This window comes from Rhinatrema bivittatum, chromosome 1, assembly GCF_901001135.1.
Source record: "Rhinatrema bivittatum chromosome 1, aRhiBiv1.1, whole genome shotgun sequence".
NCBI classification, from domain to species: Eukaryota; Metazoa; Chordata; class Amphibia; order Gymnophiona; family Rhinatrematidae; genus Rhinatrema; species Rhinatrema bivittatum.
Genome location: NC_042615.1, coordinates 290,343,375 through 290,365,391, shown reverse-complemented (window position 1 = coordinate 290,365,391; position 22,017 = coordinate 290,343,375). Strand labels below are relative to the sequence as shown.

The window sequence follows — 22,017 nt, the reverse complement described above, 5'->3', positions numbered from 1 at the left end:
CTCTCCTGGGCGTGCAATGCATTATTTAAATGAGGGGTCACGCTAAAAAGGACGTACTAGGGATAAATTGTGTTTCCCTAGCATGTCCAGGAGAAGTGGCTGCACACCGGTCAGGAAAACGGACGCTCAATTAATGAGCTTCTGTTTTTCTAACCTGCTCACAGTCACTGGTTAGCAAAACAGGCACTCAATTAACCTGACCGCCAGCAAATTTTTTTTTTTCATGCTGCTTCCTCTGGTTCCTTCAGCTTAGTATCGGAATGATACTAAGCAGGAGGAACCACAGAAAAGCAGTATTTTGGGCTTTTTTGTGGCTTTGTGGGGTGTTTTTTTTTTTTTTTAGATGGTTCGGAGTGTGTAAGACTTAACGCCAGCCCTCGGATTGGGTGAAGAGCACTTACAAGGCATGTCTTGCTATTGCAGAGTCATAACTGGAAGCCTCAGTTATGACTCTGGCATATGTGTATGACACTTTAGCTACAACATTCATTGCTAGATTCTAGCATTACAGGTCACTCACTTTGTAAACCAAAAAAAATTTTACAGCAACACGAATAATCCAGATATTTTATTTCTTTTCTTTCTTTCAGAACAAAATTTTAAAAACAAGAGATTCTAGTGTCCAACAAAGCAACATATTTTACTTGAGTTTTAAACTTGTTCTTTGTCAGATTAGAGTCAGGTGACCCAAATTTTCTCTCTCGCTAACAAAATGGTTTCAAACAGTAGTCTTAAAAGCTCAGACGATGAACTATAATAAAACAGACCTAGCTCTTATCTTTCACAGAAAAAAACATCATTGTCTTGTAGTTGCTGTTGATTGTAAATACAATAAAAAAAACTTTTAAAAAGCAAAAAAGAAATCTCAGCAAGTTTTGCTAGTCTTCCTCGAAGAAATGGATGTGTTTAATCAGCTTCTGTGTCTTAGCCAGTCTGATATTCTCAGCTTTAGTAATCAGCTGCAAAGAGAAAAAATAAATGGCATTAGAATGTAAACTGTAAGCCAATGAGCTGTACAAGAGGACTTGATAACTAAAAAAAATAATTAGGCTATTGTCATTTATATAACACATAACAGATGAACACAGTGCTGTCCAGAGACACAGGATGGTAATTTTCAAAGCCATTTCCATGTGTAAACCAGTGCTTTATCTATAAAAAGGAGAAATTACTAGTTACCTGATAATTTCCTTTTCTCTAAGAAAGGCAGGCCAATCCACATCAGTGGGTTATGCACCCCTATCAGCAGATGGAGAATGAGTACAGCTGACTTGCTTACATCATGGCCAAATAGCCCTGCCCCGATGACAACCCGCCAGTATCCTCTAAAAAAGCCAAACTATTGACAAACTGATTATACTTGAATATGAATATTAATGGTCTACCAACTACTCATGCTTCCCACCAATTGGGAACACTGAGATCAGCCAAAAGAATTAACATGTACTAAACGTAGGGGCTGGTTATGGCCCTTACCAGTCCTTCAAACCAACAGACAGACATAACACTCTTTGTCATTTGCACATAAGGGACGAACTAAAAGCAAGTAGGCAGCCCAGGGGGGGTTGGAGATTGGCCTGCCTTCCTTACAGGAAAGGAAATTATCAGGTAAGTAGTAATTTCTCTTTACTCTGTACTCAGGCAGGACAATCTCCACCACAAAGCTTCTCCCGAAAAGAGCGGGAAGCTGCCCGTGGTCCTGTCAACACAGCATATGCGAAGGCTGTGTTTCTTGCACCCAAACATCCAAGTGGTAATGCTTGGAGAAAGTGTGTAAGGAGGACCATGTCACTGCTTGGCAAACCTCGACAGGAGATTACAACCGAACCTCCGTCCACGATACCGCCTGAGCCCTAGTGGAATGTGCCCTAACCTGTCTAAGCAATGGGACATCAGCATTCACATAGGCAGCTTTAATGATTTATTTTATCCAACGGGCTATAGTTGCCTGCGTTGCTGGTTCATCCTGTTTACCACCACCATAGATCCGCCTGAAAACTCAAAACCAGATTAAAGTTCCAAAAAGGCACAGGTAGCTGCAAGGGATGATGTAGATGCTTAACTCCATTCAAAAACCTGGACATATCCAGGCCATAAGAACCTGCCAAGTTCTCAAAAACTAAGTCTATCCCATGTTACTATTGCTAGTAATAGCAGTGGCTATTTTCTAAGTCAACTTAATTAATAGCAGGTAATGGTCTTCTCCTCCAAGAAATTATCTAATCCTTTTCTAAACACAGCTATACTAACTGCAATAACCACATCCCCTGGCAACAAATTCCAGAGTTTAATTGTGCGTTGAGTGAAAAAGAACTTTCTCCGATTAGTTTTAAATGTGCCACATGCTAACTTCATGGAGCGCCCCCTAGTCTTTCTATTATACGAAAAAATAAATAACCGATTCACATTTACCCGTTCTAGACCTCTCATGATTTTAAACATCTCTATCATATCCCCTCTCAGCCATCTTTTCTCTAAGCTGAAAAGTCCTAACCTCTTTAGTCTTTCCTCACAGGGAAGCTGTTCCATTCCCCTTATCATTTTGGTCGCCCTTCTCTGTACCTTCTCCATCGCAACTATATCTTTTTTGAGATGCGGTGACCAGAATTGTACACAGTATTCAAGGTGCGGTCTCACCATGGAGCAATACAGAGGCATTATGATATTTTCCGTTTTATTCTCCATTCCCTTTCTAATAATTCCCAACATTCTGTTTGCTTTTTTGACTGCCACAGCACATTGAACCGATGATTTCATTGTGTTATCCACTATGATGCCTAGATCTCTTTCTTGGGTGGTAGCACCTAATATGGAACCTAATATTGTGTAACTATAGCATGGGTTCTTCAACCTCTCCTCAGGTCTTTCAATGGAAACCACCCGCCATTTTGGTTGCCCTTTTCTGGACCACCTCCCATCCTGTCTGCCTCCTTTGAGATATGGTCTCCAGAACTGAACACAGTACTCCAGGTGAGGCCTCACCAAGGTCCTGTACAAGGGGATTATCGCTTCCCTTTTCTTATTACATATTCCTCTCTTTATGCAGCCTAGCAGTCTTCTGGCTTTGGCTTAAGTTAACGCAACAGATGCCTCCAAATTTCTAAGGGGTGCAGCTGCTCAAATTCTCACTCATCCATCCAGTGAAGGCAAATAAACTGACTGATTCAAGTGAAAACCCAAAATGATCTTTGATAAAAAGGAAGGCACTGTACAAAGCTGTACTCTATCCTGAGTAATCGGCTAGAATGACACCCTAAAAGAGAATGCCTGCAATTCCAAGATCTGCTGTGTCAAAAAGACTGTGACCAGGAATTTGTTTTTTTTTTTTTTTTAAATAAGAACCCACAAGGAAATCTGTTTGAAGGAAAGGGGAGGAACTGAACTAAGATGGTGGAATAACGTTTGACTTGGCGTTTCACCGCATTTTACTATAATACCGCATTCCTCTCAAAAGAGACGGATCAGGGAGAGGGTACCTGAAGAGGTCCTCCTGGCCCCCTCCTAATCATGTCGATCGACGCCCATGTTATGCGAGGGCTGATACCGCTGGAATCTGAATTGCTGGGAGGAATCGCTCACTCTCTACTATGATTCCTCAGTCACTCTTTCACCTGGCATTCGGATTCCCTCACCAAATTCTGCAATTGCAAGAGTATCAACACAAGGAGGGGCGAACTGCAGGCAGAGGAGCTCGGCAGTCTCTCTCCTCTTTGGAGATGGAGGGTTCACCCATAGCCCCAGGCTCTCGAAACCTTCAGTGGGGAGCTGTGCTTGGAGACAGACCTATAGCCACAGAGACAAGGGACATTTCTTCTCTAGAATCTGGTTTAGAGATACTGGGTTTCAATATATCTCTATTTTTGGTCAGACCCTTTCATAAAACACTAGAATCGATTTGGGAATCCATAGAAGTTTTAGGCAAAGTGATCTCTTCCCATTTTAAACCACTAGAAGCTAAGATTATGGATATGGGAACTAGATTATCTACTCTGGAAACATTTAAAATACAATCTGAGAAATCTTTCAATGCTAATTAAACTGAAATTGAATCTGTAAAGTCTTTTCAATCCTCAATTATCAAGGAAAACTCTCAATTATCCCTTAAAATGGAAAATTTGGAAAAATGTGGTGAGTTTTCCCAAAAGTTCTTTAATCACACTAAAGGATATGCTTAAAAAGTATTTCTTGGAAGTTTTGAAGATATCTGACCAGGCTTTACCACCTATTTCTAAACATTTTATATACCAAACTTCAGAAGAGATATTCCTACATCATCACAACAAGATCCTGGATTGGAAATGGATAATTTTTTGGCAATTTTGGAACAATCAATTACAGAAGTTTCTCCGGCTACTCTTGTGGCTATCTTTCTTCTTGAGCCTGCTAGAGATTGGGTTCTACGCCTTTTCTTCTGGCATAAGTCTGAGTCTTTCCTGAATTTTCAAGTAAGAGTATTTCCTGATGTGGCGAAACAGACTCAGAAACAACATCAACAATTCTTGATTTTGAAACCCAAAGCCTTGCAAGTGGGGGCAATGTTTTTCTTAAAGTTCCCATGTAAATGCTGCATTAAGTATAAAGTTGACTTTTATGTATATTTTCAACCGGCGCAACTGTCTTTATTTCTTGCAGATAAATAACCTGTTGAATAATGTCCTTTGATTAGATTATAACTGTCATTACATAATAAGTGTCCTTAAAATTAATACCCTCGCTTGTTACCCCACTCTCTTAACGCTTTTATGTTTGTAGTAATACGCTTTCTTGAAATTGTGTAAGACTTCTCCCCATATTGGGGACTTAATCTGAATCTGGCAAATTTATAATATTGCTGAATTTTCTTGTCATATATTTCTATGCCTCTTTTGGATCTTGTAATGCAAGAATTGTCTTGTAAAAATTTGCTGAAATTGAATAAACTATACATTTAAAATAAATAAATAAATAAATTAAAAGGAAGGAAGGAAGGGTGGCCCTGACAGAAAAGTCAAGACTAAATTCAGATCCCAAAGAGGAAATGGAAGATGAAGTGGTGGCTAAATGTATTTAACACCCCTCAATCTATAGACGTTAGGGTGAGAGGAGAGAGAACGACCTTGAATATGCCATTATCTGTACCTTCAGAGTATTAAGGGTCAGCCCCTTAAACCTTCCTGTAGAAAATCTAGAATAAGAGGTATGGTCATTTGAGCTGGTATGCACTTCTGTTCAGAGCACCAATACTCAAACACTCTCCAGACCAGGATGTAAGCCAAAAATGTAGAAAACTTATGAGCCTTCAGCGTGCTCACCACCACCGAGGAATAAACTCTCTTTACCAAATGTTCCCTTGCAAGGGCCAAACCATAAGATAAATTGATCCAGATCTTCATAAAGAATCAGTTCCCGACAAAGCAAATAATTGCATACTGGTAAATGAAGGTGACTGTCAACTAACAGATGTTGAAGATCCAAATAATGCACCACAAACAATTTATTTATTTATTTGAAAATTATTTAACCACACATTCCAAAGATCAAGGCAGTTTCAAAAACATAAAACGATGGCTGCGCTGCAGGCTATACATTTTTAAAACAAATAAATAAAATATCAAGGCCTCCAAGGTCAGTCTGGGGCCACTAGAAGAAACCAGGTCTGGGTGTTCTGCCATTTTCTTAAGCACTCTGCCGTCCATGGACCAAGGAGGAAAGACATACAGAGCATCGCTTCTTGTGGCCAAATTTGCTCCAGAACATTGATACTGGCTGACCGAGAGTCTCTTCTGAAACTATAGAAATGATGTACCTTCGCATTCATGCTGCACACCTACAAATCCAGCATCGGCTGACCACAATGGGAGGCAATTAGCTGAAAGATTTCGTTTGACAGCTCCCATTGCCCCAGGTCTAGAGCATGACATCTGTGATAACCTGCTTGAACTTTGTCCACACCTGCCATATGAGATGCTGATAGGGCCTGGAAATGTTTTTTTGTCCATGGCAGAAAAATATCCATTTCCAGAGAAACTCATTGACTTCAGGTTTTCCCTTGATTTATGCATGTTATCACCATAGCATAGTCTGATATCACATGTACTGCCTATCTGATTAACTGGTCCGAAAACTGTAGGAACGCCAATCGAATCGCTTGAACTTCCAGGCGATTGATGGACCATCTCACCTCCTTGGGAGACCACCTCCCTTGAGTCATCAGCTCCTATCACTGAGCTCCCTAGCTCTTGAGACTTGCATCTGTGGTCACCACAGTCTAAACTGGAATCACCAATTCTATCCCCTTTTCCACATGCTCTCACTGCATGCAACAGTACAATGTTTTGGTTGATTGTCCAGGGAAGAGACGATCTCACTGAGTAGTCGTGGGACTGGTGATTCTATAAAGAAACTAAGGCCTTTTGAAGAGGGCACATATGTGCCCTGGCCCACGGAACTAATTCTAGTGTCGCTGCCATGGAACCTGGTGTCAAAGTAAGCCCACACCGATGGACTGTTTGCCGCCCTCAAGTTCCTTATTTGACCCCACAGCTTTGGATTCGCTGCTCTGTGCTGTATCAATCCGAGCCCCCTAGATACACCAGATTCTGAAAGGACTGCAGACTGCTTCTGGACAGACTGACTACCTATCCCAGCTCCTGCAACATCTGAACCACTCCTCGAAATGCTGAGAGGCTCTCCTAGCTAGATATGGCTCAGATCAGTCAATCATTCAGATATGGATAATTCAAGATGTCTTCCCTGTGCAGTGCCACTGCCACTACCATCATCTTTGAGAAGGTGCTTAGGGCCATAGCTAGGCAAAATAACAATGCCTGAAACTGGTAATGACATCCAAGAACTGCGAAGTGCTAAAAATGCTGATGCTCTTTCCGGATCGAAATGCGAAGATATGCTTCTGTTAGAAATTCTCCGTTCTGTACCACCATGATTACTAACTGTAACACCTCCATTCTGATGTGAATCACCCATATGAATTCATTGACCCACTTCAGATCCAATATTGGATGAAAGAACTCTCTTTCTTGGGAACCATAAAGTAAATGGAGTAACATCCTGTTCCATCTAGATCTTTTGGTACTGGAATCATAGCTTTCAATACAATCAGTCATTGAAGTATGGCTTGTAAGACAACTCTCTTTTCGGTGGAATGGCTTGGAGAAATCATAAAAGCATCTGAAATCGGACTCACAAACTCCAGGGTGTAACCATGCCTGATAATATCGAGAACCTACTGATTAAAAGTAATTTGGGTCCACCTTTGATAGAACCGAGAAAGACGTCTGCCTATCTCCAGTCCTGGAGGGATGACACCCAAAACATCATTGGGAGGATCTAGAGGCCCCGACTCTTGAGATACCATCCTTCTCTAACAGAAGTCGCCCCTCAAAAGGCAGCTTCATCAAATTTGACTTTGAGATTGCATTCGTTGACCAACTGCGCAACCAAAGATGCCGGGCTACCACTATGGAGGCCACGCCTCGAGCTCCTATGCATGCTAAGCCATAGCCAGCATCCTCCAAAAAGGCTGCTCCAGGGAAGGATCATGCTCCCCCAACTCTTCTTGCCACTCTATGACAAAATGCAAACCAGGCCACAATACAAACAGCAATCTGGAAATTCTTGACCATGGCCTTGATGGCTTGCTTCATTATCGCCTCTATTCTCTATCCTAAGAATCCTTAAGTTCACCGCCGCCCTCTACCTGGATGGTGGTCCTTTTAGCCATGGAGCACACCCATGTGGAAAATAAAACTGCTCCTTTGCCCTAGGATTCAGGGGATACATACCAGCTAAGGATCTGTCCCCTTTAAAATTAGTCTCCAGCAAGGTCCACTCCAAATTAATCAACCCCTGCACCACCTCAAGCAGTGGGAAAAAACAAGAAGCTGTCCACAAAATAACCATAATAGGTTCCCCTTTTGGAACTCTAGACGCATTTGCCCCATCTCCTCCAGCTGCAGCGTATGTAGTAACAGAGATCATGGTAGACAACTCATTCTTATGAAAAAACCTCTGAATAGACCTATGAGCCTTCTCTTCAGGAGGAACCTCTCCTTCTTCCAAGTTCCTGTCTCCTGGAAGTGGGGTGGCAGGGGGACTGGAACCCATCCAGGAAGTCATCAGCCAATCCAGCATCATCCTTGCTTGCAACTAGAGCTGGGTTTCCCCTAATCTGCTTCGAGCCCTGAGATGAAGAGGAATCCTAGAGGACTGAATGGAACGTGGATCCTTCTGCTCCATACAAAAAGACTGAAGCCCCTAAAAATATTCTACTATTGAGAGAACAGATTAACTCCTTTCCAGGTACCAGGAAGGCAGGCAGCCTCCAGCTAGGGACCAAGCTGACCCGCTCTGGAGAAAGAGGAAGTGGTCCCCTGGGGGAGGGTGTTTCCTCTAAAGGACCCTATTCCCCTGCTGAGGAGTAGTCCCTTGCAGAGGAATCCCCTGAGTCACAAATTAAGCACTGCACAGGTTTAAACAGTTATCAGCCTGCACTGATCTAAATTGCATGATACACACAGCGAGTTCTTTGCTTGCTCTAGCTTCCCGGCACCATCGTGCCTTCTCCAGTACCTGTGAGATACAGTCCCCGCTGTCTCCCAATGTATTGAAATGCTGGTGCTCACCTCAGTCCTTGCCCCCGCAAACTGCTTTGAGCACTGATGCTGGATCCCCTGCCACCGGCTGATCTCACAGAGCTATGGATCAGAGGTCAGAGGCCTCTCTATTATTTTATTTTTTTACTTTATTGATAACTGGCAAGAAGCATAACTGCCTTAAAGAGCCAGACTGCTCCAGACCTATGGCTTTTGGTGGGGGGCCTGGAGGTAGACCAAAGGTGATCAAGAGTGCCACCTAGAAGAAGGAAGGGGAAGGGGGCTCAAAGAGAGGGAGAAGCAAAGACTGCCTTACCTTCTTGGAAGGGCTCCAAGCTCATACCAGAAGGAAAGGGCACCTGCCTTCACCTCAGGATTCCCCCCTTGCAGTCTGGGTATCATCACTGGATATAGCTCAACTGAGGAAGGGAGTCTCAGCTGTCACCTCAAGAGCCTCCAGGCTCATTCTAATCCTGACAAGCCTACTTCCACAGAATCATACGCATGTCCACCATCTGCTGGAGACAGAGAATACTGGCAGGCTGATGAAGGTGACATCAGCAAGTCTGTTGATCTGTCTCCGTATGGACTGGCCTGCCCTGATGAAGAACCACCATCTTTTACTGCTCCATATGCCTGGTCTGTACCTTCTCAAGCTCTCTCCCATCCCACTCTGTTTCCTTCCCAAACCTCCTTCACCTTTTTCCCTCCCTATATGCATTTACTCTTTCCGTCTCTACACTTCCTATTTTACATCCTCTCTTTTCTTCCATCTTCCCTTCCTCTCTCTTCTACTCTTTCCTCTATCTCTTATCTGTTCTTCCTTTAGCAATGTCCTATCAACTTCTCCTCTCCATCCAATCTTCAACATCCCCTTTTTCTTCTTCTTCCTCTACCTATCTCCTCCCCCTTTTCTCCAATCTCTCATGACCTTCTGTTTTTCCCTCCCATGATCCATTTCCTTTTTATCTCTCTCTCCTGGGAGCCATCTCTCTTGTACCTCTTCCCTTCTACTCATTATGATAAAACAATAAAAGAGATATAGGAATATGACCCAAAGATGTAGGAACAAAACCAAGGAAATTTGAAAAACCTAGGCAGCAGTGCTGCTTTCGGAGCAAATGTAGGCAATTCATGCGCTATGGTACTTGCTTTCAATATTGGAAAATCCTGGCTGCACAGACTTAACAAGAAATGTGAAGTGTCTAACAACTTGCATTAATAGACTTCATAACACATGCTTTAGTAACTTTTATAACATAAGAACACTTCATATAGTGCTATTGTAAATTTGTGCCTCTATGGTGCATTTTGGACAGATCTATGTTATAGCAGTTTGGTAGAAGGTAGTGCTCTACTTTGAGGCAAACAGCTGTACTCCATTGCACCCACAAACATCATGAGCCACATAACAAAACAAAGGCTGTGGCATCATCTGCTACTATGGAAAACCTGAAACATTACCTGTCTGAGCTTCAGATTGTTAGTAATGGTATCAAACATTGAACCCCTCTCAGAACTTAAGGCTGAAACCCAAATTACTTGTGTGTGGACATGTTACCTTCTCTGTTCCTCGTTTCTTTTCTCGAGGTCGATTGAGTTTTGCCTGTCTGTCTACCAAGATCTTCTGCCAGTAACGCTGCTCATGATCACCTTAACAAACAAGAGTTCAATGTAAGTGGAAATATGAGTTAGTGCAGTGATTACCATTTCAAGATCCCAATGTCACAGGAAACTAGCATACAGCCTACTCATATGCTAGGAGTTCTTATTTATCATTCACTATTGCTCATCTCACAAGAGGTATAAAGTAATGCCATGGTATCATACATCTGATAAATAGAGCAAAGGAAAATCTTTATTTGTGTATTTTGTTCATGTGTTTTTCATTGGTACCTTTAAGCAGACTACAATCAGGTACAGTTAGAAGTGACAGTCCTGACTATCATTAGATAATGACAGGGACCTTCCTGCAATGGAAACTGTTGCAGCAACAACTCACCAAAAACACTGAAAAGTGTTTTTTTTTTCTTATATGACAACATGCTTCTGGATTACCACCTCTTTCTGAACGTGATTAAAAATCAACTAAATTGATCTTTCAGGCACTTGAAACCTCCAACAGCTTTAAATAATCACCATAACTGTTCTGAAGTACCACTTACTGCTGTCTCTATGGTAAAAATGTTTAAAAAAATCTGACTCCACATACTGAATTTCAGTGAAACAAGAAGCTGCAGAATCTAAGATCTCAATGACCTTGATGTGGCAGAAGAGCCTAATTTAGTACTCCCACACAGTACTTTTAGCAGAGTTGCTTCCCTGTAACAGGTACTCTCTGAGTTAAGAAGGATGTTAGACCTCACACATCGGTGACATCATTGCATGAAGTTCCAGTCCAGAACTTTGATTTCAAAGATTCTAGAACTTCAAACATGCCCTACCAAGCATGTGCAGCTGTAGTTATCACCCTGCTCCCTAGGCAGAGTCCCTCAGTCCATGATATAGCTCATAAAAGGAGGCGGGTGGGTTTCATGAGGACTAACATCCTGCTGTCCTCGGAGAACACCTGTTACAGGTAAGCAACTCTGCTTTCTCTGAGGAAAAGCAGGGTGGTAGTCCTCATACGAGTGATTTCCAAGCTATAGGCTGTCCGAGCAGGACAAAGCAGGAAACTGCACAGTGCTGAAAGCATCACCTCTCTCCCTTTTGCCTGTGAGGTAGTCAACCCACAAGGGGTCTAGGCAGGAAAAGAGTTGGGTTCTACAAAGAGAAAACCATAGAAAAGACAGACACAAAACCCCAATGCATAGCAGATGTACCTAAGGTAGGGGAGTAATGCGAATGCCAGCAAGAAACATACTCCGCATCACGGAAAACCTTACAAGCACGGTTTCAGATCAGTAAACCCTAAGGACGACAGTAGGTCTAGAACCTCCTGGGCACAGGAAGAAGTCTAGAGGTGTAAACAAGAGGAGGACACTTGGACGAAGACTGCACATTTTCCTTCAGTGTTATAAGACAACCGAAAAAACAAATGGGGCCCGTGAGATCCCCAGAAAGAAATTGCAGTCCACTGGCACCTGAAGGACAGAATGCATCTGCAGAAGTGTGCCCCATGTTTGACTGATAGGCACAATAGTCAGAAAACCCAAACAAGCTTGGAAGAATAATCAGCTACAACGGCGGGGTGTGTGACAGACCCTATGTGCTAAAGTACCAGACACAACTCAGTATGCTGAGGCAGTCAAAAAAGCAAACAGAATGTTAGGAATTATTAGGGAGGGAATGGTGAATACAATGGAAAATGTCATAATGCCTCTGTATCGCTCCATGGTGGACCACTCCTTGAGTACTGTGTACAGTTCTGGTCACAGCATCTCGAAAACGATATGGTTGCATTGGAGAAGGTACAGATAAGGGTGATCAAAATGATAAAGGGGATGGAACAGCTCTCCTATGAGGAAAAGCTAAAGAGGTTAGGGCTGTTCAGCTTGGAGAAGAGACAGTTGAGGAGGGATATGAAAGAGGTCTTTAAAATCATGAGAGGTCTAGAATGGGTAGATGTGAATCGGTTATTTACTCTTTCGGATAATAGGGCTAGGGGGCACTCCATGAAGTTAGCAAGTAGCACATTTAAAACTAATCGGAGAAAATTCTTTTTCACTAAACGCACAATTAAGCTCTGGAATTTGTTGCCAGAGGATATGGTTAATGCAGTTAGTGCAGCTGGGTTTAAAAATAGGTTTGGATAGGTTCTTGGATGAGAGATCCATTGACTGCTATTGATCAGGTTGACTTGAGGAATAGCCACTGCTATTGCTGGCAGCAGTAGCATGGGATCTACTTAGTGTTTGGGTACTTGCCATGTACGTGTATAGCCTGGATTGGCCACTCTTGGAAACAGGATGCTGGGCTTGATGGATCCTTGATCTGACCCAGTATGGCAATTTCTTATGTTCTTATAGCTGACCATGCAGGACAGCATCAAAAGCTTCAGGGAATGAAAGGCAATCCCTGAATGGGGTCGCCAGCCCAAATCCCCAAGCAGGGAGATATGTTAGGCTTGAAACTCACCCACACTGCACCCTGTCAAAGGCAGGTCTTTCATCCTGTCTACAGGTTAGTTCAGGTGAGCAGGAAGACACTTTGGACAACCTAGTAAAGTGAGAAAAGCTAAAGGCAGTACTGGCCAGAATTTGGGGAACTATAGGGAAAACGTGGTATATTTCACTGCAGGTATATATCAAGATATACCATGAATGCCTTAGCTTTTCTTCCCCTCCCTTCGACATTCCAACTGGAAGATGGAAGAAGCAAAGAACACAAGGAGGCAGACAGCTGGACTGCAGGGGTAAGAACAAGTGCTAGGTTGTATATCAAAACCGTAAGCTAATGACTCACTGCTGATTCCAGTAAGGGGGTTACCCATCAAGATACAACCCTCAGCCTGTTTGTATCAGCTGAAACGGACGGTGAATCACCCATGGAAGAAATCCAGAAACACTCCACCAAGAGACAGGAAGCCAGGGTGCCACAAGTGCAAACCCCTGATGATCCAGATTTCTTCGTCAGCATGGAACCCTAAGGGGATCAGGGCAGGGTCAGTGTGATCTTGCCACGTACCTGGCTCAGGTATTAATACCTCAACCATGATTACATATACTTCCCCCAAGGAAGCATGCGGGTCTAGTAAATGGAACAACCATTGCATGAACCAGGATTGCCCTGTCTTCAGACCGTATAGCTTGCAAGCCACTGCAACCAAACGTTAGTATCTCTGCTGCAAGGTCCCTTGTCCCCCAACTCCCTTAGCCATAGATATGGCAATAGGTTGAAAAGCATGCTTGCCAATTAGATGGACTAGAACCCTCCTCACTGAGGTAGGTCCTGCAGGCAAGAATGACTGGCAATAGTGGTCCTCCATTGCCCATTGAGCTCAGCAGGTATCAAAGGAAACTCCAAGACAGGAGAAACCCCTAATCTTCACCAGGGAGCTACCCCAAAGAGGAGAGTCGTAGTACGAAGGGGAGACTGAATCTGGAATGGCTCCCTCGCAAAATAGACCTCCTATGCATTAGGACGACCTAAGGAGAGTGCTACTGCCAGACCGGCTCTCATATCCCATGAGGAACCGAGAGCAACTGCCAGTTAGAAGCAGTGACATCCCTTCTCTGGGAAACAGAGAATGAGGGACAACCAGGCATCCAGAGGGGGACCCAAAAAAGTTTCCCTAGAAACCCAGTTGTATCTCCCCATCCTGAAGGGACAGGAAAGCAACAGGAATCAGGGCCTCATGATCCCAAAATACCTTTTAACTCTCCAGGTGAGAGTTGAGTACAGTCTCTGATTGCCGAGGTTCAGAAACGACTAATCTGCCACTTGCAGTCACCCTCAGATGGGGTAGGCCATCACGGTAATCAACAGACGGACCCCAGCAAAAACGGTCCAATGACTGCCGCTGCTATCCCGCCAGTCCTGGCCTACAAGGAGATGCACAGATTCAAAAGAATCAAGGCTCCAGGTCGGCGATAAACCTACAAGGAACGGAGCCCCAAGGGCTTCCCTACAAAGGAGATTTCTAAAATGGGAGGGGTTGAAGACTATTTCTCTTCTGAAGAAGGAGAAGACTCCCGACACTACCCTTCTGGTATCCACTGCCATAGGGGTTCGACCAGGAACACAGTCTTAGGTCAATCCCGTAGCTGCATCACACATGTGTTCGCCATGAGGGAAACACACACACACCTATACAATAGAGGGCAACTGGAAAATTGTGTCCTATGCTGTAAAAGCACGCTGACTAGTACTCATATAGTGGTAGCCCATCCTATGGATGGTGGCACACCTATGAATCCACTCGCCGTGCTTGTGGGTAGGATCACATGGCACAGCAAAGACCGAGCACCACCTGTTAAGAGTCATTGGCAGCGTGCTGCCAAAAAGCAATCATAGAGTGTGTGATGGCACCTTAGAACAGACAGAGGCTGATACCTTGTGGCGATGATGGCAGAACCCTAACATGGCTGTGTACTGCACAGACAGGGAGAATGCCACCTACCAGCACCAAGGTGCTTGGAGTAGATGCCCTGCTGTACATGACCACACATGCTGTGTTTCACTGTCACAGTGAAGTGGATAGGAACAGTGTGACGATGGCGGCCTCAGTGTCACTGGGGCTCTGATTATGACATGGTGTTGGGTGGCGTTCTATGGCATCACTCCCATGGTACCTCCAGTACCTGACAATGCTCCAAGAGGCTGGAGACAGCCCTTGAAATTGCATTGGGACTGGCTTACCACTGTTTTCCTCATGGAAAGGCAGCAGCAAAGTCCATGGCGACTGACGGTGAACCTGGTGCTCTGTGGTCGAGTCCTACGGCATCTGACCATGTCCACTGGTGACCACCTTGGTGGCAGCACCCATACGGCCATAGCGCTCTCGCGCTCACCAATGATGGATCGCATCAATGGAGCCAACAATGCTGCACCCAGGGCTTTGACAGCACTTGACAGTGTCTTGATCAGTTCAATGGTATATAGTGCCATCCCCAGCACCACAGATGCCCGTGGACACTGACAGCCCAGCGGCACCGATAGAAACCCCAGTGTCTGGAGGAAGTGATGTCATCTAGTGACAATGGACGTTTGAGCTTCCTACTCTGCTCCCCTCCACCGGTAAATCAAGCATTTTTCCCATTAATTGTGGTTTTTACAGTCGAATAGCATCAGGTATATCTGCATCGAACTCGATGCAATGACCAGCAAGAAAAAGCAAGTCGATTTGACTCACTTTTCGTTCAATGCGAGATCGAGATACGAGACCTTGTCCAGCATGGCCACCTTGGAGGAGGCTGAAGACGTAGTCTTGGCGAAAGAGCGAGTGAGCCTGGAAAAAGATGAGTTAACAGACACGCTAATAAAGCAAGATTCTGAAAACTGGTTCCAAGATCTCAAACAAGATATTCATACTTTGAGGGAACACTTCTGTTCGTCCATAGCGGATCTTCGCATGGACTTGATGGATCTCGGAAAGAGAGTAGAGGACGCAGAGGTAATGGTGGAGGAGTAAGGGACTAAGCTTACAAACATGGTGGTAGTCGTAGAAGAATATCACCAGAAACAAGAGGACATGTCTCCAAAAATAGAGGACTTAGAGAATAGATTGCATAGGTCTAATATAAGAATAAGGGGGCTGCCAGAAAACCCAGAATATATGAATACTATGGAAGTTATCCACAAGATCTGTTTCGCACTGCTTGCTGCTTCAGAAGAATCAGGAAATGAGTCCACTCATGCAGGAGTGGCTATCGAGAGAGCGCTGGGTCTGGCCCCATGTAATGTCCCCAGAAACATAATAATGTGCATGCATAGCTTTTTGGTTAAGGAAAGGCTCATGAGATGTGTCCGGAAACTAGCACCTTTTAAGTGGGAAGGACACGAATTCATGATATTCAATGATATTTCACCAGCAACCTTAAAACGAAGAAGAGAGCTTCAACCATTAACAAAGCTTTTGCAAAAAGAACACATTAGGTATCATGGACATATCCCTGGGGTCTGGCGTTTAAAATTCAGGGGATAACTGCCAACATTAAAACCAATGAAGAGGCCTTCATAATCCTGTCAGTGGCAGGAACACCGCCACCATCTTTAGAGACTCCAATGGTCTGAGAGGTTGCACTGGTGGCACCCAAATGAAAGAGAGCTGGGCCAGGAGGGAGACGCCTCACCCATCATTCTGGAGGTCAGACAGACCAAGCACGAGGAATATCACCCTGAAACAATGGACTCTCCTCCCTTGAACTGAGCAGGGGAGTGGAGTGTTGACATATTCTCTTGTGAAGACCTGATCTGCAACTTTCTGTTTACGAGACACATGGATGGTCAATAACATTATATTTAATACGTATGTTCTGGTGCTTAGGGATATTTTACTTTCTCACTCTAAAAGGTTTTTGGGGAAAATCTAAATACATAGAAACCCCGGTGTCTGAAGTCATTGATGGACCAGCAGTACCAAGGATGCCAGGGGTGCTTGCAGGCACAAGTTCTGTAGCCCCAACATGGTCCCAACTCGCTTCATGGTGCCCAATACCCATAGGCCAGTGATGGGACAGTCCGATGTTCCTCGGTGCCCTGCAAAGGAGCTTCGAGGGCACTGGACCACTGCACTTGGATGCCTCGGTGCTCCAGGGTGCCTCGAGTAGATGGCGACCCCAGGCTCGACAGCACTAATTCAGTCCAAGGCTGAAACCCCTGTCTCCTGAGAGCTTCAGTGGCATTTGAGGGCTCTCAGGAGCCCTGGTGGTCGATGGCCTTGAGGGCAACCAGAGCGCTCAATGGTGATCCCAGCGCCTTGTTGATGGTGGTCAAGATTAGCAATGAATAGCATTGCTGGCCAACATGCCTGATGGCCTCCATGGTGGCCCCGTATCTCGATGGCATCAAAGGTTTCGGTGGTATTGAGGCAGCACCGCAAAGCAATGGCCTCGAGGCCATGCATCTCAATAGCATCAAAGACAGCCATGGCAATGGGGCCATACATCTCGATGGCATCGATCGAGGCCAAGTACCTCAATGGCCCATGCTTGCACCTCGAGGGGATCGAGGGCATTGACGGCGGCTCCAATGTTGATGGGGACCATGATGCTCGATGGCTGTCCTTGTCCCTGACACTAGAGGTTAATACCGTTACTCCGCCACATCGAGGTCCAAGGTGCTCGATGACTCCGGTGTATCGAGTCACAGATGCCTACAGCACAGAAGGCCCTTACGGCATCGAGGGCGGTCATGCACCTCGATGGAGTCGAAAGAGAGGCAGAGTTTGGGAATACCTCCTGTCATGGGAGGGTTATGGACCTGAAGAAAACTCTTGGGAACCTTTGGCTAATATCTTGGACAAGGAGATGCTGCATCAATTCCACCGATCGCATCCTCGGAAACCAAGACCAGGTAGGGGATCTGGAGGAGGCCCTTTGAAGAGGGATACTGTTGCGTCCGTCAGACTCAGAAGGCTTCGTCCTTTGTGCCTCACCTTAATGCAAGCTTTCGCCACCAGCCTCGGGAAGATGGCGACCGCTGCGTCTGCAAGCCGCACTCCCCGGCGTTCCCGGAACGGCTATGGTGAGGTTATCTACCATGTTTCTCCTGAGGGCCTCCTAGGGTGCGCGCGCGCACGCCACTCATGTCTTTATCTGGGCTATGGCGCGAATCCTCGGGGGCGTCCCCCTCCAGTGACGTCACACCATCCGGGTATTTAGCCTACCTTCATTTGCTAACAGACAGGTCTATCCAGTAAAGTGCGGCCGCGTTTACCCCTCTCCTAACCCGCATTCTACTCACTTTCCGGCCGCATTAGCCCTTCCTGCAATCCCGAATCCCCTTTAACCTACTCCTACCGCGTCCTAAAATCCCCGGGCAACCCCTTCCGCACGCGGCATGTATATTGCATGCAAACGAGCGAATTAGCTATTCCCTAGCATCCCCGTAACCCGCGCCCCGACTATCGCTATTTTTCCCTGCCGTTTTGTCGCGCGTTTAACCTGCTAACTTACCGCCTACCCTTACCCCTGCGGTAGAGGCAGGGGTAAGGGTAGGCGGTAAGATCCCTGACGGTGGGAAGGGAATCGGTGTTTCTTCATCATCCAATGACAATGGAATTGGTGTAGAAGGCACTGGAACCACCAGTGGTCTCGGTTCCAACAGAGGCAGGGCACCGATCAACGCATCCAGTTTACCCAGTAGCAGTGCGAGCGCTACGGGAATCGGATCGGTGATTGGCTCGGGGACCGGTACCGGCATCAATGGAGGATGGAAGCCCTGAAGTGCCTCTTGGATCATTCAATCCAATTCCTCGTGGAAGCCTGGGGCATGGAACCCCGGCTCTGGAGTAGGAGGCAGCACTGGCGTAGCCGGAGGGTCCACTGGTCAAGGTGGAATCGCGGATCCCTGCAACACTGAAGGTGGCCTTTTCTGGACGGGGCTTTTTTTTGGTGGCTCTATCGACATCGATGCCAAGGCCTTGCCTGGATCGACGGACTGAGCCTTCTGATGCCGGTGTCAATGCTTTTCACAATGTTCTCTTCCTGAAGAGGCAAGTAGGCTATCGACACTTTTGGAATTGTCGACGCCGGTCAAACAGCAGCGGCATCCTGGTGCTGGCAAGAGGTCGATGGCACTGGCTCTGACAACATCGAAGCTATAGATGGAGTCGGGGTTTTTAACTGAAAAAGAAAGTCCATTTTCTCTAAACGAGCCTTGCGACCCTTCGGTGTCATTTGGGCACATTTGGTGCATGTTAGGACATCGTGGTCGAAACCCAAACACATGACAGACCCCATGCGGGTCAGTGAGGGACATTGTCCGAGAACAGTCAGGGCACCGACGAAAACCCGATGCCATGTCTCTGACAAAACTTTAGCCACGGTGCGGTAGATGGTCGGAAGGCCCTGAAGGGATAACTCGATGGGAATCGACTGCAACAAGGGTAAAACCTTATCTTTCGAACGCGGAGTATGGATATCGATAGGGTGACCCCTATGGGGTAGAATTTTTTGAAAATTTTTGAATGAAGTTCTGTGAGGAAAATTCCTGTCAGGAATCTCCAGAGAGCTCCTTAACCCGTGTGGCTACTGCTGCGCGGAAAAAAGAAGACTGAAGGGGGACCCCTGCTGGATGCAGGGTCAGTGCATTGCTGGGATTGCCCAGTAGGTGCCAGTCAAAATTCTAGAAACTTTGACAAAAATGTTCCGTGATTGGGCTCCATCCCGATGATGGCAGCCATATGTGAGGACTATCATCCTGCTTGTCCTGTGAGAACTTATTTATACATTTTTCTCATTATTTCCTACTCCTTCTCGCTCTAAGTTAAAATATGAGAAAAATTCCAGAATAGAAAAAAAACAAAAAAATAGTAAGCATGACAGAGATAAACAGTACTACAGAAAAGAAAAACAGGGAGAGCAATACAGAGGAAAAAAAACCAGACAGACCCAGCCCCATAAGGAGTTAGCAAGTATCGATCAGCATGCGATAATGAACTTGTATATGCTGTCACTGTAAGTCAGCAGATTTCTGTATGCGGAACGGTGTTTCTCCTCCCGATGAAGATGTCAACGGGGAGGGGCACCGGAGCCATCGGAGACCCGGGAACCACCGGTGGAAGGACGGTCATGAGCGCCTCCATCCAGAATAGCAGCGGTGCCAGCGCTGCTGCAATCGGGTCGGTGACCAGCTCCAACCTCGGTGCCGGTGCCAGAGGAACCTGGATCCATTGCATCGCCTTGTCGATGGCCTCCTGAACCAGCCGGTCCAGTTCTTCTTGGAGACCTGGAGCAAGCAGCCCCGGCTCCGGAACAGAAGAAGGAGGCAGAGGCACAGTCGGAGGGACCACCTTTACAGGCGGAATCGCGACTCCCAAATCCCGATCGGGTGAGGGTGGCCTCGGTGACCCGGTCGCAGGAATGGTTGGTGCCTTTCCTGGACGGGGCTTTTTCGACGGTGGCTCGGACGGTGGCAAGGTCGATGATTTCGCTCCCTCGACGGTCCAAGTCCTACGATGACTATGTTTTTCCCTGCGATCCCCTCGATCCTGAGGGGGAGTAGCGGGCGTCGATGGCCGTGAAGACGTCGATGGCGGATGGTCACCGGACGGTGGATGATGCTGGCGCGACGTCGACAGTGCCGGTTCCGATGACGTCGATGCGATGGACGGTGTCGGGGTCTGAGCACGGAAGAGGAGTTCCATCTTCTCCATTCTGGCTTTGCGACCTTATGGTGTCATGAGGGCACATTTGGTACAAGTCAGGACATCATGCTCACGGCCTAAACACATTACACAGACTCCATGGGGGTCTGTGATAGACATGGTGCGAGAACAGTCCGGGCACCGACGGAACCCCAACGCCATGGCCATAGAAAAAAATCGAGCTGCGGTACGGTCGACGGCCAGTAGGCCGCAAGGGCCAAACACGACAGTAATCGATGGAAGACGGTCAAAAAACTTACCAGAGTACCACGGCCTGAGAAAAGTTAGAGGAGGGACCCCTGTGGGGCAATTTAAGTTTAGTTAATTCCGTGAGGAAAATTCCTGTCAGGAATCTCTTCAGAGCTCCTAAACCGCGAGGCTACTACTGTGCGGAAAAAAGAAGACTGAAGGGGGACCCCTGCTGGCTGCAGGGTTAGTGCCATGCTGGGCATGCCCAGTAATGGCCAGTCAAAGTTCTGGAAACTTTGATAGAAGTTTTCCGTGATTGGGCTCCATCCTGATGTCACCTATATGTGAGGACTACCATCCTGTTTGTCCTGTGAGAAAGGGAGTAATGGGGATGGAAGTGGAAGAGAAGGAGGGAAAATTGAAATGAAGAAGAAAAAGGGAGGACTAGGGATGGGAGTGGTGGAGGAAGAGAAGATTGGGATGGGATGGGGTGAAGAGAGGAAGCCACAGGCCCCACCCCTAAAGTACACCCTCATCCCCTTTCCCGTATCCCCCCTTCCAAAGCCCCTCAACTCTCCCTCTTTCACTTCTCTTCCCCACCATCCCCTTACCGTGTCTCAATCACTTCCTTCCCATTCCCTCCCACACCCCTCTCCCCGGTTCACTCTCTCCCCATTGTGCACAATGATCCCCGGTTCATTCAGTCACTCCTTTCACCCTGCACGGAGATCCTCTGTTTATTCACTCCATCTATCCTTTCCCCTCCCCACAGTGATCCCAGATTCATTCACTCACCCTTCCCTTCCTCTGCTCCCCCCCCAGCCCTGTGATTTCCAGTTAATTCACTCCCTCCTTTCACCTTGTACAGAGATCCTTGGTTTATTCACTCCTTCTATCCCTTCCCCTCCCCGTAATGATCCTCATTCACTCGTCCCTCCCTTCCTTTCCTTCCCCATTGCGATCCCTGGTTCATTCACTCACCCCCTCCCCTGGCTGCCCTGATCAAATCTCCTCACTCACCCACTCCTATCATAAAACAGGAGGAGGATGGGGGGCCTTGCATCCCCTCTGGTATTTCCTCCCTCCTCCTCTGCTGGGGTCTGAGCATTGCACTTTGAAACACATGGTTCAGAGTGCACCATTCAGGTCCCAGAAGGGGAGAAAGTAGGACTTTCAGAAGAACTGAAAGGTCCCTGTTTTCCTCCTCTTCCTGTTTTACCATAGGAACAGGTGAGTGAATGGATCTGAGGGGAGGCAGAGGGGAAACATTGCGCTATCCCACTTCCACCAATGCTTTTCTTCTGGGTATGGAGATGAACTGCTTAGAGGAGCTATGGATTATTCTACCACCACCAATGCTTCCCTTCCTAGAGGGCCCTTGATCTGCCATGACAATTTGGCCAAGACTTGCGATTTTTATGGCCCTTACCATGGCTGCAGCATTGCAGATGACTGGGGACCCTGAACAGGGGACGCTGTACAGCCCCA

At 46.3% G+C, this 22,017-nt stretch overlaps 1 protein-coding gene across 3 annotated transcripts in view; it reads right to left on the bottom strand.

Moving 5' to 3' along the window:
* Nucleotides 1–549: 549 nt before the first annotated feature.
* LARP7 (La ribonucleoprotein domain family member 7) overlaps nt 550–22,017 on the bottom strand; it is a 230,746-nt gene continuing 209,278 nt past the window's right edge. For all 3 annotated transcript variants that reach the window (XM_029596294.1, XM_029596283.1, XM_029596304.1), the window contains 2 exons: nt 10,153–10,244; nt 550–959 (listed from right to left, as the gene is read on the bottom strand). In XM_029596294.1, the coding sequence (XP_029452154.1) occupies nt 879–959; nt 10,153–10,244 (173 nt within the window). In that variant the 3' untranslated portion in view covers nt 550–878. The remainder of the gene's footprint in view (nt 960–10,152; nt 10,245–22,017) is intronic.